We start from the raw sequence: 14,992 nt of genomic DNA, 5'->3' as shown, positions 1-14,992 counted from the left end.
GCAAAAATTAAAATGCATAAAGGAATTAATCCATACTCGACGTACTTATGCATGAATAATATGTAAAATGAATGGTAAAATAGTAAAAGAAAAATATGCTAAGATTAAATAAACCTAAATAAATAGGCAAACAATCAAACAAGCAAAGCTCAATCCTGCCAGACAAGTCCCCAATGGAGTCGTCATCATGTCGTGGTGTGCATGACGTTGAATGATGGTGCTGCCTCCTGGAAGTTAAAGAGAGTTTTGAGTTTAATCATAAAGTTATGATTTTAAAGTTCAGGAGTCATCACCTAGTATTATGATTACTAGAATGTCTAATGGTCTATGAGAGTCTGGGTAAATGAACTAGTTCTGCAAAGGGAAGACGCATCATACCCTACCTAAGATAAACTACATTGCTTGTTGATTGTTTTTTAAGTGATGTTTCTATCCGCTGGTCTCGTTTAAGGTTCAAGGCAAATCTCCTTTTGTGAAGAAATTTCTACCTTATTGGATTAAGTCCTAACAATTCTAATGTCCATATTTAACATCGTATGTATTTCTTAGATATAGTTAATTCCTAACGTTCCAAATAACAAACTAATTGTTGTGGAATTTTTGATATTTTGGCCAAACTTTAATAGATACTCCTAAAATGGTTACAATATCCATTTTGCTTTTTCAAAACATGATAAAAATGTGATTTTATCTTTTTTAGAAAATATTCATGAAAACCTTTAGCATTTGGCCATATGGATGAAAACAAAATATTCTTTTTTTTTTGTTTTTTTAAATAAATATTTTTTTTTGAAAAAAAATTTAGATATTTTGATATTAGGTCTATATCTTACAATATAAGTCTACGACCCGATATTAGACAAAATTATTTAAAAAAAAACACGTGATAGACCCACCCAGTCTTAAAAATGGTCTTTTGAAAAATTTAAAAGTTTTTTAATTTTTAAGAAATGGGTTGCTCAGGCCCAAAGCCCATGCCCGAACTGGTCAAATTGGGTTGGGCTGACTAATGGCCCAATAATCCTCTTTTTTTTTTAATGGGCTCGACCTAGCCCATCCATCTAGGCAAGGCTGAAACGGGTACAGCCCAGCTAACATGGTTACTGGCCTAGCCTAGTGACTATGTTAATTAATTGCACTGTACATGTTTTGCGTGCAGTTACCATGGAAGGTTCACAATGGGCGGAAAAGATGAAGGTTACCTAGCATGGAGGTGGTGTGGTTATTAGTGGAGGAGGTCCAACTGGTAGTTCGCGGTAGGGCTGGAGACGTTGATGAAGATTATCGCGTGGAGAAAAAAGAAAAAAAACTTCACAATGGTATGGTTGCTCACGAGGGGAGGTCGAGAGGATGAGTTGGTGGAGGAGATGCACGACTATTGGTGGAGGAGATTAGTGTTGGTGAGGTTGTAGTGGCTAAGGCTGCAACAGAGGGAGAGAAGAGTAGTAATGACAAGAAAAAAAACTAGGCAGAGGCTGGTTTTTTTGCCCACTTTGCACTCAAATTTCTTACTCCTTAATGCCCAAAATCCACTCCTATTTATGAGGGTGGAAGAGAGATATCTTGTATTTATCGGGAACCAATCTTAGCTCTTGATTCAAAGTTGTCATCATAATCTGTGAAAATTGGACTATTAAAGGCTGATTTGGTTGACATCTTTGGAGCAATGCAGTGCAGACAACAGAGGCAATCACTTGGCAAGAATCACGCTAGGGGGTAGTACAGTGTCATGCCATCTGAAGTATATATGGTTTGTTCGGTTTGGTAGAGAGATGAAGCATTAAGCATTCCAAAAAAGTAGTCACCCGAAAAAACTTTCTAGTACAAAAGGTAGAAAATGATGAATAATAACTAGATGATAAGTCATTTGGCTTTCTCTATTTTTTTTTGTTTCTGCTGGTCAAAATGTAGTCGTTTTAGTCAAAACGCAACGTTTCATTTAAATAAAACGACGTCGTTCTAACTACTTAGGATTTTAATTAGGGATTTGATTAAAGGTTAATTTAGTTTTTTTGCTTTTAATTTCTTTTAATCGCATCCCTAATTAACTTTAAACTTTTAATTTTATGCAATTTTACCCTTGCCAAACTTCAATATTTACCCTAAATTTCAGCATCTTTTTCATTTTAATCCTTGGTTTTGGATTTATGTAAATTAACCCTCAATTGACAATTAAACTTTTAATTTTCTTCAATTTCACTTTTGTTTTCAAACAAATTAAGTCCCCAAAGTTTAGTGCCTTTTTTAAAAAGGTCATTGGCTATGAATTCTTCAATATAACCCTTAATTGACCCTAAATTTTAATTTTCTTGTAATTGTATCTCTAGTTTCAATCAATTGACTTTGTAAAAATTAAGTTTGGTCCTTCAGAATTCCAATCTTCTCAATTAAGCTCAAATTAGGCTCCAAAACTTAATTTTCACCAATTAAATCTATAATAAAATTAATTTAACCCATTAAAAGTATAATTAAGCTTGGACCTTTTAAATCTTTTAATTTAACCCAAATTAATCATTAAATATAATTAAACTTTTTAATGTGGCCCATGCCTATTAAGAATTGAATTATATCCGTGGACTTAATTTTTATATAGATTCATCTAATAATTAATTAAACCTTGAATCTGCATTGTCTCTCTAGTCTAGGGTATGATTATGCTCCCAATTTCATTCAAAACTCTCTCTCTCTCTCTCTCTCTCTCTCTCTCTCTCTCTCTCTCTCTCTCTCTCTCTCTCTCTCTCTCTCTCTCTCTCTCTCTCTCTCTCTCTCACACACACACACACACACACACACACACACACACACACACACACCCGTGAATTCTATGAATTGTGGTTTTTTTTTGGGGTAAAAAGTAACGACAGAAGAAACTATCTCAAAGTGATTCTCTTAGCTGAGTCAGATGTAACATTTACCATTACTAAATATTTTTTGTCACACTAATTTTTATAACAGAAATCGATAATGGAGGGTGAGAAGGCAAAGCTCGTAGTGTGAGTTGTCTAGATGCGGTGAAATGTGGAGTCGGGCAAGTAGAAATATAAAACCCGTCTCATTGTGATTGTGACAAGCTGGGCATGCACAACACTTTGATTACGCAGTCTTTTATCCATTAATTTATTTATTCGAATGAATACGAACAAGAAGATCGAAGTGCATGCATTTTGGAGGCGTCACCGCTCACGTGAGATTGACTACGTGGCGGGTTCACCCTATAATCGTGGCTTCCTTGCCTATAATATCAACTCACGACTCCCTTAAAAAATGGCAGAAGAAATTTTGATATATATTTTTTTAATTTTGAATTTAAAAAATAAATTAAACTCTATTTTTATACAAGAATAAATGTCCTATTCTTATACAAACTCAACAAGAATTTTTAAGTTATTTTGATTTCTAATCTTATGTTAAACTTGTTTAATTTTACACTAAAAGCAGTTATTTTGAATTAAAAAAAAATATCTATCTTATGTCAAACTCATTTAATCTCACACCAGAAGCATAACTCTTTTTATTTGTAGAGTTTGTATAAGAATAAAACATTTATTCTTGTATAAAAATAGAGTTTAATTTAATTTTAAGTTTAAAATAGCTTTTAAAATTCTCTTAACCAAGTTTTTTTAAAAAATCAGATGATATTTGCAACTCGCTAAATAGTAACTAAATAAGTTTTTAACTGTGTTATTTTCTGAAATTCTTCTACAATTCTACTTTGAAAAAGAAGCTTTTCCAAGATAATGAATTTTCTTGACAAAAATACTCTCCACACTTTTTGTTAATTTCAATTATATCCTATCTATTATAAAAATAATAATAATAAAAGAACTGGTTTCCTAGCTCCTTCACCATTCAATGAATAGTTAAGAGCGGCTCGACTCCTTTATTTTTTTTAAATCATTTTCTATTATTTTTTTATTAAATCTTGAATGACCTAATTAGACGAGATTAAATTTAAAATTATAATATAAATACTGAATTAAAAGATGAGGAATTGGATTGTAAAACAAAGAAAAAAAATACACGGTCAATCCTAAATCTATGACAATTTTTATTTTGATACAAAATTTCATTTTGTTTATATTTTAGTCATTGGATTTGGGATATAAAAAAGAAAGCCATTGAAATACAGTGAAGAGAGAAAAAGTTATTGTTTGTCACGATTCTAATAACCAAAATGGCTAAATATGATGTCAAAAAGGTTTATTCAACAAGAGGAGTTTGATAATAGTGTTTTTGGTTTTCAGCTTGTCAAAAAAAAGATTGGGCTTTTAATTTATTCGATGTTTCAGGTTGTTTTTGTGATTTTAACTGATTTCTTGCTATTTTAAAATCATAAATGAGTTTATTGGGACTTTTAATGTGTTTTTTAGGTGTTTTATATGAAAAAATAAGTTTTTTAATCCAAAATTCAAAATCTAACTATCTAGTGGTTTTCAAGTCGCAGAGATGGCTTGAAACTAGGAAGGATGCAATGTATCGTTTGTCTTACAGACAACACCTCATTAGCTTTAATATATATATATAAACCTTGGCTTGTGGTCTTGGGTTTTTAGGTCCAAGTAAACTTAGGCTCAGTAGCTGGTTAGGCAGAAGATCCTAATTTACCAGGCTTAGCAATGCTTGATTATTTTTTTCTAAGCGTTTTATTTAATACCCTCATGTATTATTTATTTTTTATTTCAATTTAGATGGACCCTCTCTTTCTCTTGATTTTTTAAATTGTTTTGTTTTTTTAAAAAAAAAATAGTAGTCATCTTTTTTTTAATGTTTAAAAGATATTATTGTAAGGTATATTTTTATTTTCATTTATTTTATTTTATATTATATATGTATTTTTAAGATGTATTTTTTAAAATCATTTTTCTCGATGACAAAAAAACAACTTCTACAATAAAAAAAAACATAAACGCATAAATTTAAAACAAAAGTGAGTGTTAAACACTTGTATACTTATTTTATTTTATTTTGCTTTTAGAAAAAATATTAACTTAACACTTTAGTATTTAATTAGCATGAATAACTATTTTAAAGTTGATCAATTTAGCTATTACATGAGTTTTAAAGCTAATATCATCTAAACTTAGTCCTGCATAGTGATAATAATTTAACCAAAATCTAATGGATACTGAAACCAACTTGAATAGGTGAGTTAGATTTTTTTTAATAGGTGAATCAAAACTTAGTGTGTGTGTATATATATTTAACATTTAATATATCCATCGTAACAGTTTAAGAATTTATTTGTTTTTACATTTTAAAAATAATTTAAAATAAAAATAAATTTTTTTTTAATTTTTTTTTTAATAGTGGTCGAGCAGCTCAAAAGCAAACATATGACAATTAGCATACAAAATAAAAAGAGACGGGGACTTGATACTTAATATAGGAAAAATGTTTTTGGTGAGATAACATAGTTTTGAATGTCATGATTCCCTACTGCAATATTTACTTGTAATTGTCACAGTTAAGAACCGCGATAAGAATGTAATTCATGTTGCTTTTCTCATCAGCGACATCAATTAAACATTGATCTTGCTTTAGGTTAGTTATTGTATAAAATGACACAGAACGCCATGCTTTCTTTCATCAAAGTCATGGTAAGGTCTGAACCCCAACTTTCTCTTTGTGCATACTGATACCGAGCTTGGGGCTATCATCAGTACTCCATGGAGATTCTGTACACTTCTTTGTGAGAGGTGGGTAAATGACTGGGCCTACTCATGGAGGCCTCTTCCCGCCTCAGCTGCAGATGTACACAAAGTTTGGGAGACAGTGAAAATAAGGTGAAGAATCACCCTAAGAAAATACCAGAGCAAAGAAAGGTAAAGAGAAGACAAATAAAGCCTATATATAATGTATTTTTCAGATGAATATCCTTCCGCAAACACAAAAAATTTAGAAAATGGGATGCAAAAGCTTAATTATATGATCAGAAAGCTAAGTGTGTGTGTGTGTGTAAACTGCTTCATTAAACCTGGTGTAAAAAACTATATATTCAAAGGCAATTGCTTCACACGGAACAAAATAAGGACATGGAAAAAGCACAGACACTACTTGCGCAACGATGCGTTAATATTTGATTGATCTTTTGCAATCTCAAAGCATTCAATCATCTGAGACAATGACGTGTTAACATGACCGGCGACCATAAAACACGTCACAGAAGCAGAGCATGTTCAACCACATCAACTACCAACCATAACAAACTGGATTCGACTGACATGTCAAATTATCAGCGGAGTTTTCATCAGTGATTTTGAAAGGGATTAAAACATGATAGTCTTCGGCCCCCCTTCTTTTTCTTTGATTTCAATTCAATCCCTAACCCTATTTCTTCAATCCCTAACCCCTCCTCTAAAATCTAGCCACCCAACCCGCAAGCAGTGACACAAACTCCCTTCTCTGGTTTCAATTCTTGTCAAGCTTCACTCTACCAGGTAAGAAAACTCACTCATTTTTGTTTGAAGTTAATATATTGAAATTTATTTTAGAATTTGTGATTTGCAAGTATATAATTTTATAATTTTATTGTATTAATATATGATTTGTATTTTAGGATTTTGTTTGGGATTTGGTGTAAATAGATTTAATTTATCATTTGATGAAATTGGGTGTAATTTTGTAATTTAGGTATGTTAAATTGAATTAATGATGGGTAACAATTACTTTTTGTCCATTTTATAGTTAAGTTGGAAATTTAGAGAAAAAATGACTTTTGTGTGGAATTGATAATAATTAAAAAATATTAATTTAAGTTGAAAAAATTTAAATTGAAAAAATTATGGATAATTAGTTAGGCTCCAATTAATTTCAGTCAATTATGATTTTAATTCGTTGAAAATTTAGGAAAAATTAAATTTATGTGTAATTGATAAAATTAAAATATTATTTGCTGATGATAGCATGGTATGAAAATTTATAATGTTTATGATATAGATAGTGATGGTAATAATATTACTTATGATGATAACATTATTTTTTTTACTTGTTAGTAAGATGAAATGATTAAACTTTTACTTTTATGAACCATGAAAATGATATTAAGAAGTTTAAGATTTGTTCAATGAGTTCAAATATCATATGTTAGGAAATACGCATATGACTAAGTGACAACTTAGTCAAATGTTACCATTTTTGGATTTGTAATCTATTAACTCTTAACGATATATAAGATGGAAATGGTACACTTGTTGGATCGATTTACATTCTACTGCAACTTTAAGTACCATCAATTGTGTTGTGGGAATTGCACCAGGGTTCCTTGCCTCTGTGACCTGGATTCGAGTCCTAGCGTGCACGCCTGTCACCCCACGGTGTTTTACATGTCTACTGGGCTTGCAGGGTGTTCAGTGGATCCGAGGATTAGTTGTGATGCGCGTAAGCTAGCCCGGACACCCCGGGTTACCAAAAAAAAAAAACAAAAAAAAATTGTGTTGTGGGAATTCAGATCTAGTTTAGTAAGACAATTTGTACCCTAGAGATATTTTATAGTTTTCTTTTGGAAAGTGAATTCCGGAAATGTGAATTCCGAGAAAGTATTTTCCGATGTTTGGTAGTGTAATGGAAAATAAGTTGGAAAACACTTTCTAGTGTTTGGTTATGTTATGGAAAATGAGCTGGAAGATAACTTATTAATATTTTATTTTTTTCAACTTTATTAAAATAATGAGGAACAAATCATACAAATTAAAAAGTTGAATGAGAATGAAATTAAAAAAAAATATAATTTCATAAATTATCTTAGATAAAATAAATAATAATCAAAATAGTAGAGATCAAATAAAAAATAAAAAATTGAAAGATGAAAAAATTAAAATAATAATAATTAACATTTCATAAATTATTTCAAATAAAATAAGTAACAATCAAAAGAACGAGGACCAAATTTGATAGATAAAAAATTTCAATAAAAAAATGATAAGGAAAAAGCAAATATCAATTATAAAAATAAAAACTAAAGTTAATATAAAAATTAAATTTTAAGAGATGAATTAAAAAATAAATATTCAAAACAAAATATATATAGCAATTAAAAGTTTAAGGATCAAATTTGATATAATCAGCAAATAATGATATTTCTAAATTTTTCACAACTTTCGGAAAGTGTTTTCCGCCCAAATTTTCCAGGAAAACACTTTCCTGAAAACCAAGCTAAATTTTTCTTTGACTGGAAAGTGTTTTCCGTGGACCAACTTTTCTAATGGCAAATAAACACGAAAGTTTGGAAGGTGGTTTCCCGGAAACCACTTTTCGGAAAACAAACACAGTCAAAAGGGAAAATACTGTCCTGAAAACCAAGTAAAATTTTTCTTTGACCGGAAAGTTTTTTCCGTTAACCACCTTTTCTAATGGCAAACAAACATAGAAAAGTTTGAAAAGTGGTTTTTCAATAACTACTTTTCAGGAAGGCTTAAATGTGCGCTGGCCATAAAAGGCTAAAGGTGGGCTTTTATTCCTATCATAACTAAGATTCTAAATCATTATTTTGTATAAAATAATTTTTCAGAATCACGGTTATGTATAGAATCGTGATTTAAAACATGAGAGGCAACTCAAAAAGCACAGTGCCAAAGGCTAAAACATTTGGTGGATCGTTTAGAACATATCACAGTACATTTAGCTCAGTTGATGAGAGGTGTAAATAAGGATCGTGAAGAGGAGAATAATGTATCTAGAGACTTACCTAGGGCAAGCTGAACCTCTTATATATATATATTCCTAAAAACTCGTATAGACTTCATGTTTATATGGATAATGGTGTTTATGACAAGTGAAGCACTTGAGACATAATCTATAGTCTTTTTGTTCATAGACGTGTTCCTGGATTCGATGATATTCCTTTATTAGATGAGAATTTTTCAAAGTGGAGATTCATTAACTAGTTGTTAGATTTGGAAGCTTACTTTTATTTCAACAAAATTTCTTATTATAAAAAAGTTGGCCTTGCACTACCAAAAAATCAATAAATACAAACGGAAATACCAAGAGAATATTTCTATCAGTAAATTTTCTAGGGATTTTACCGACAAAAATATTATCTCGGTATATACTGATGGAATTACAGTGGGGAAAAAATTTAAAACAAAGCAAAAAACAAATGATGCCGTGTTATTTTTTTCAACGGAATTACTGACGGAATTACAAAGGGAAATCCATCGGTAATTTCATTGGTAAACTATGAACAATGTTCATCATGTCAATTACAAAGGGAATCACTGATGGAATTTTCCGTCGGTATTTTTCAGAGAGCTCCAGAACTGTTCACTTTCCAATTGCACTGTTAATTGTTGTTCTTTACAGATAAAATCACCAATGAATTGAAAAGTCATCGGTGTTATTTGGTGTTTTTCTGAAAAAATTAAATTAATTTAAAATTTTCATTTAAATATTACAGATGGAATCACTAGCAGATTGAAAAATCATCAATGATTATTGGCGGTTTCTGAAAATTTTTTATGAAATTAAAAATTTAAATTAAATATTAAAACGGAATAATTAAAAAATATTAGTATTAATATTACAAACTCATTTCTTATTATTATTCTTCTTCTACTTCTTCTTCTTCTTCACTACATGTAAAAAACATCAATATCTTTTTCTTTTTCTTCTCTTCTCTCATCATCTCCTTCTTTTCTCCTTGATGCTCGAGTATGTCTTCTTCTTCTTTCTTCTTTTATCCTCTTAGTTTTTTTTTAATTAATATGCTTTACAAAATCTTTTTTCTCTCCTTAGCTTCACTTGCAACTAAATTAAGGTAAGATTTTTCTTTTTTCTTCTTTTTTCATGATTTTTTGCACTATGTTTGTTTTTTATTTTATTTTTAATTGTTTTTGTTCTTAATAATTGTATAAATGTTGTTGTCAGATTTTTTTTCATATGTGATCAATTTTTAGTTGATTTATTTATAGGATATTTTTAGCAATTGCAACTTCATTTTTTTCATATGAATGTTTTTAGTTGAATTTATTTTTTCATTTTATTTATTTGTTGCAAATTTGTATGAGTTGATTTTCTTATTTTTTTTCCAAGCATTTTGAGTATATATTATAGAGTGTTGATTTATGTTAATTTAATTATTTTATAATTTTATAAAATGGATTTAAAAAAAAATTTAAATAATTATTGACAGAATTACCGATGGTATTTTTTGAGAGATATACCGACAGAATGAAATGGGTAATTTTTTTTTACGAGTCTGTTCCATCAGTAAATCCTTTGGTAATAATTTTTTTTATTACCAACGGATTTACCGACGGACAAAAAATTACCGATGAAAGATTCACCGACGGAGCATTTTTGTCAATGATTTCGTTGGTAAATTAATTACCGGCGGAATATGTGTCTGACGCTAACGGAAAAATTCTGTTGGTAAAGCTGTTAAATGTTGTAGTGTTGTGACACACAAACTTTCTTATGGTGCTAAATAATAGTGGTTTGAAGTTCTAGAAATATAACTTGTACTAGTGAGACTTTAATTCCATCATGGGAAGGTTTGAGATTATTTTTAGTGGATCATTTAGAGCAAACCATAACAAATCTAGTTCAATTGCTGAGAGGCGCAAATGAAGATCATGAAAAGGAGAGGAATGTGCTTAAAGACTTGCTTTGGGGAAGGCCAAACCCTATATTTATTCTTAAAAGCTCATATAGCCATCATGTTTATATGGATAATGGTGTTTACAACAAGCGAAGCACTTGAGATATAATTCATAGTCTTCTTGTTCATAGACACGTTCCTAAATTCTATGAGATTCCCTTCTTTTATGAGAATTTTTCAAAGTGAAGATACACTAATTGTTTCTTAGAATTGGAAGCTTACTTTGATTTTAACAAGATTCTATATTATATATAAAAAGGTAAAACTTGTCACACACAAACTTTTTTATGGTGCTAAAGAATAATGGTTTGAAGTTCTAGAATTTAAAAGTCGTAATGGTAAGCCTGTAATGGTAAGCCTTTAATTCCATCAGAAAAAGCTTTGAGACAATCATTACTTTTATAGTTTATACAAGATGATTATGAGAAGATTTTATATTAAATAGATAAGTAAATAAATTTTTATTATTTTCTTTTTGTCCAACCTTCTCAATTAGCAAGGACGAAAAATATGGAGGAGGTATCGTTTCTTAAAAGTAAATAATTTTAGTATCACAATAATAACAACAACAATAATAATAACATTTTGCGCACACCACTTTACTTGTCGATGTTTCGGGAATCAAGAAAGCTTCCAAATTAGTATCATTTAGTGATTATAAAGATCTTGCAAACAAATACATGGAGGACATGGTAATTTCTTACAAGTCTTATAAAGATATTACGGAAAATTACCTTGGTGTTCATTTATATACAACAGTTAAAGTATTAAAGGTCATAGATAATGATGGACTCGACTTTGAAGTAAAAGAATGCAGGAAGGAACTATAAATGAAACTTCATATGAATGAAAAGTACAATGTTAGATATTAATTTTTCTTTAATATATACACATCAGAAATTAAATTATAAAATTCACAGGTGAAACACATGCTACTTCATAAATAGAATAGCTATCATGTTATATTTGATCTATTCTTTTGGAGTGGTCTAGTTCAGTTTTTAACGGTTAACTTGGGGGTGAGTTTTTCACTAGGATATTGACACAAGATGCAGTTTTTATTTTTCAAAAGGATTTTAGATTTAAAATTAATATAAACAGAGATGTTGAAGATTAATCAAATAAATCTTTGAGAGTTTTCTCTATAATTTTCTCTACCAATAGTTTTGGGCTATAAAGTTTTAGGGATCAAGAAATCTAGTATCACTTTAACAACATAACCTCGTTAATTTAAAAAATTATGTAAGGCTAAGAAAGATGCCGTCACTCAAAATTTTTCACTCAACTGAAACCTCGATCTTAAGGTGTGTGACTATATTAAGATTTTACGAGCACTGCACGATAAAAAATAACAAGGGAGACTAACAATTTACATTGCAATCTGCAATGTCCATGCAAGTTATACGAGTTTTAGCAACCGAAGAGACTAAGATTTTCCACCAGACATATCAATATTACCTTTATAACCATTCAACCAAGTTACTATCTGTATTTGCTTGAACCTGGTAGAATGACATCAGAACACTTAACCTTTCAGTGAAATTAGATTTTTTCAGATGCTTCTGAGCCTTTGTTTCAGGAATTTATCATTGGGCACTGTAACATCATGTTGCAAATAGCGAAAACAATTCTTGACCTCACAGACTATATTTACTTATGAAGAAGATTCATGGCCAGGGTTTCTTTGCATCTCAAGCGACAAAAGTTAGAAATGCCACGGCCAAATGCCAGTACTGCAGTACAATTGGCTGTAGCTATGGCTTCAGAAGGCGTACTGTGAGTTCTTATACTCATGGGCAAAATAATAGTGGTAATATTCAAGTAAGAAAAGACAAGGTTCCAATCAGGAAGGAAAGAGAAGAAGAAGACGACGACGACGACGACGACAAATGAGCATTGACATATTTAGGCAAAACAAAATCCAACAGTTCATAATTTCTTAAAATGAAGAGATGCAAGCTTTCCAGGAGAACCTTCTCTGGAATATTGGTTAGAAACTGAACACGTATAAAAGGGAGTTCCAAATAACTTCTTTCAAAAGTTAATTTTTACTTTTAGGGAGAATAAGGGATAAAAATAGAAAGATTGAGAGAATTAGGGATTGACAAGAAAGACGGAGATTAAGGATACATTGAAGGATCCTTCCTCACATGTGATTTTCAATCCTTCTAATTAGAAGAAATTGACTCACATCTTTCTTCTCTTTTGTAATTTCCAGCGCTCTCAATTTAGGTGGATTAACTCTGATCCTGTTAGCCAAAAAACTAGATGGATAGCAACCCATCCATCCATCCTTCTGAAAAACACAGCCTTAGAGAAGTAATGTACTGCTCCAGCTATGGTGCTCCTCATCTATCCACCTAAAACATGGATGCTCCATGATCACATTTGAAGATGTACCATGCTATAGCTAAGCTACCACCGAAGGATATGCCAACGCATCCCAACATTACGTTAAGCTGGTGGCATTGCCTCTGCATGGACAATTTGTCAAATATTTATCACTTTTGCTATTATGGTGAAGGGTAACCATACTTTCCTTCTTCCACACCACAGAAGTGTCCTCTAATAAAGATCAAATTAAGTGCCCACATAGCATAAACACGTGAAAATGGTATAAATTCAACAACCCCTCGAGCCAGAGTGTAAACATAACAAATCGCAAGTTCTGATTATTTATTGACAGCCAAGATCCCATCAGTTGATTTCTTTGATTAAACACGAAGTGCAGTGAAGGCCAAGCATTAAACCACAAACCACACAATTACCATTAGCATATAGCAATCTTTTCCTATAATCCCATCACACAAATCAGCATAAATATACAACAATTTCCATTTTTTTTTTCTTCTTGGAAAAATTGACATTTCAATTCCGATCCCAATTCCAACTAAAAGAAAAGAAAAGCATTCCGTTATTCAATACCCATTTAATCAACAGATACATAAATCCCTAAAAAGAGGAAACAAAAGGGCCGGAGCCGGATCTAAGCGTGGTTGCTCGCTCAACATTGTTGCAATTAAACCCACACCCACACTGTGGACACTCGTAGAAATTATCAATTGCAAAACTGGCAGAAGTAATTCCGACAGAAAATTCAAGCTCATCTCCTTTTCTAACAACCTCAACGATATCTAACCAAAAAAACAAAACCTTCACACTTACTCCGCTCAAATCCGTCAGCCTGTTCTCGCTTATGTAACCACTGACTGTGGACTTGTACTTAAGCTGATACGAACCTTCCAGAGAGAAACTGCACGAACCGTTCAGATAGGCGCGAAATCTGCCAGTGGCTTTGTCCAGATCGTAGCCTGTGGCTCCTTTCGGAAGAATACCGATCGGGAAGTTGTATCCGGAGAGGACATCGTAAGTAGTTGGGAGATTGTCGGTGAAGGATGAGATGGCGAGCGATGATAGGAGGACGAAGAAGAAGGTCAAATTGGCGGTGATAGACATTGGAAGAGGAGGAGGAGTATTTCTTCTTGACTTTGAGATGAATATGCTTGATTTCTGCTGGGAAGTAGTTGGTTTGACTGGGATTCTTGTATTTGTTTGGTTGCTATTGCTGCTAGGCAGGAGGGTAAGCGTCCAAGGGAATTGAGAGGGGAATACGATGACGTTTGGCTGTGAAGACCACTAGTTGCCACGCCGTTTCGGAGTTCTTTTTTACTGTTAGGTTGTGGCTATATAGTTTGGTGTCCACGTGCTTGTTTGTTTGTTCGAGAGAGCACGTTATGGTTATTATTTTAATTTTAATTTTAATTTTAAGAAGTAAAAAAAGGACACAGCTCTTACACGTGTCACCAGCCGAGGACCTAGTTAGTAGTTATGTTATGTCACTGTTTTTGTTTCTGTTTTTTCTCGTAGCCACGAGCCTGTCGTATTTTCATGCATTTCTTTTCGATTATTCACAAAAACAATTATTTATTTATTAGATTTTTATTTTTCATGACCATATATAGATATCGTTTTTTAGAATTTAGAACCTCCACGATAGTAGAAATAGTGAGTGTGTTTTTATGCTTGATTAAATCTTGGCGTTGGAATTCTTCTTTCTTTCTTTTTTTTAAGTAAAAGAATAGATTAATATTAGTGGAACTATTACTCTGTAACTGCTTTGTTTCTCACCTGAATTAATATTAATTATATATATAGTAGTGTGGTGCTAAAACAAATGAAGACATGTAACTATAAATTTATGGGGGTTTTTTTTATATATGTTTTATGGATTTTAATTAATACATGTAATTGTCAATTTGATAGTAATAACATCATTCCACATTCAATTTATATTATTTTATTTAGAAAAATTGTTGGAACACAAAATATATTTTCGCTATCTCATTTGATTCTTCGTCATGTTTTCTTTATTCTTAGGTGGTGCATATCAGCTTA

The 14,992-nt window shown here is 31.3% G+C and overlaps 1 protein-coding gene across 1 annotated transcript; it reads right to left on the bottom strand.

Moving 5' to 3' along the window:
- Positions 1-13,341: 13,341 nt before the first annotated feature.
- On the bottom strand, positions 13,342-14,258 carry LOC133691210 (uncharacterized). Its single transcript, XM_062111617.1, has one exon. The coding sequence runs from the start codon at positions 14,051-14,053 to the stop codon at positions 13,550-13,552; it is 504 nt and encodes a 167-aa protein (XP_061967601.1). The 5' UTR covers positions 14,054-14,258; the 3' UTR covers positions 13,342-13,549.
- Between the last annotated feature and the right edge of the window lie 734 nt (positions 14,259-14,992).

This window comes from Populus nigra, chromosome 4 (assembly GCF_951802175.1).
Source record: "Populus nigra chromosome 4, ddPopNigr1.1, whole genome shotgun sequence".
In the NCBI taxonomy this organism is placed as follows: Eukaryota; Viridiplantae; Streptophyta; class Magnoliopsida; order Malpighiales; family Salicaceae; genus Populus; species Populus nigra.
The sequence above is the reverse complement of the archived record's forward strand: the minus strand, read 5'-3'. Positions and strand labels throughout refer to the sequence as shown.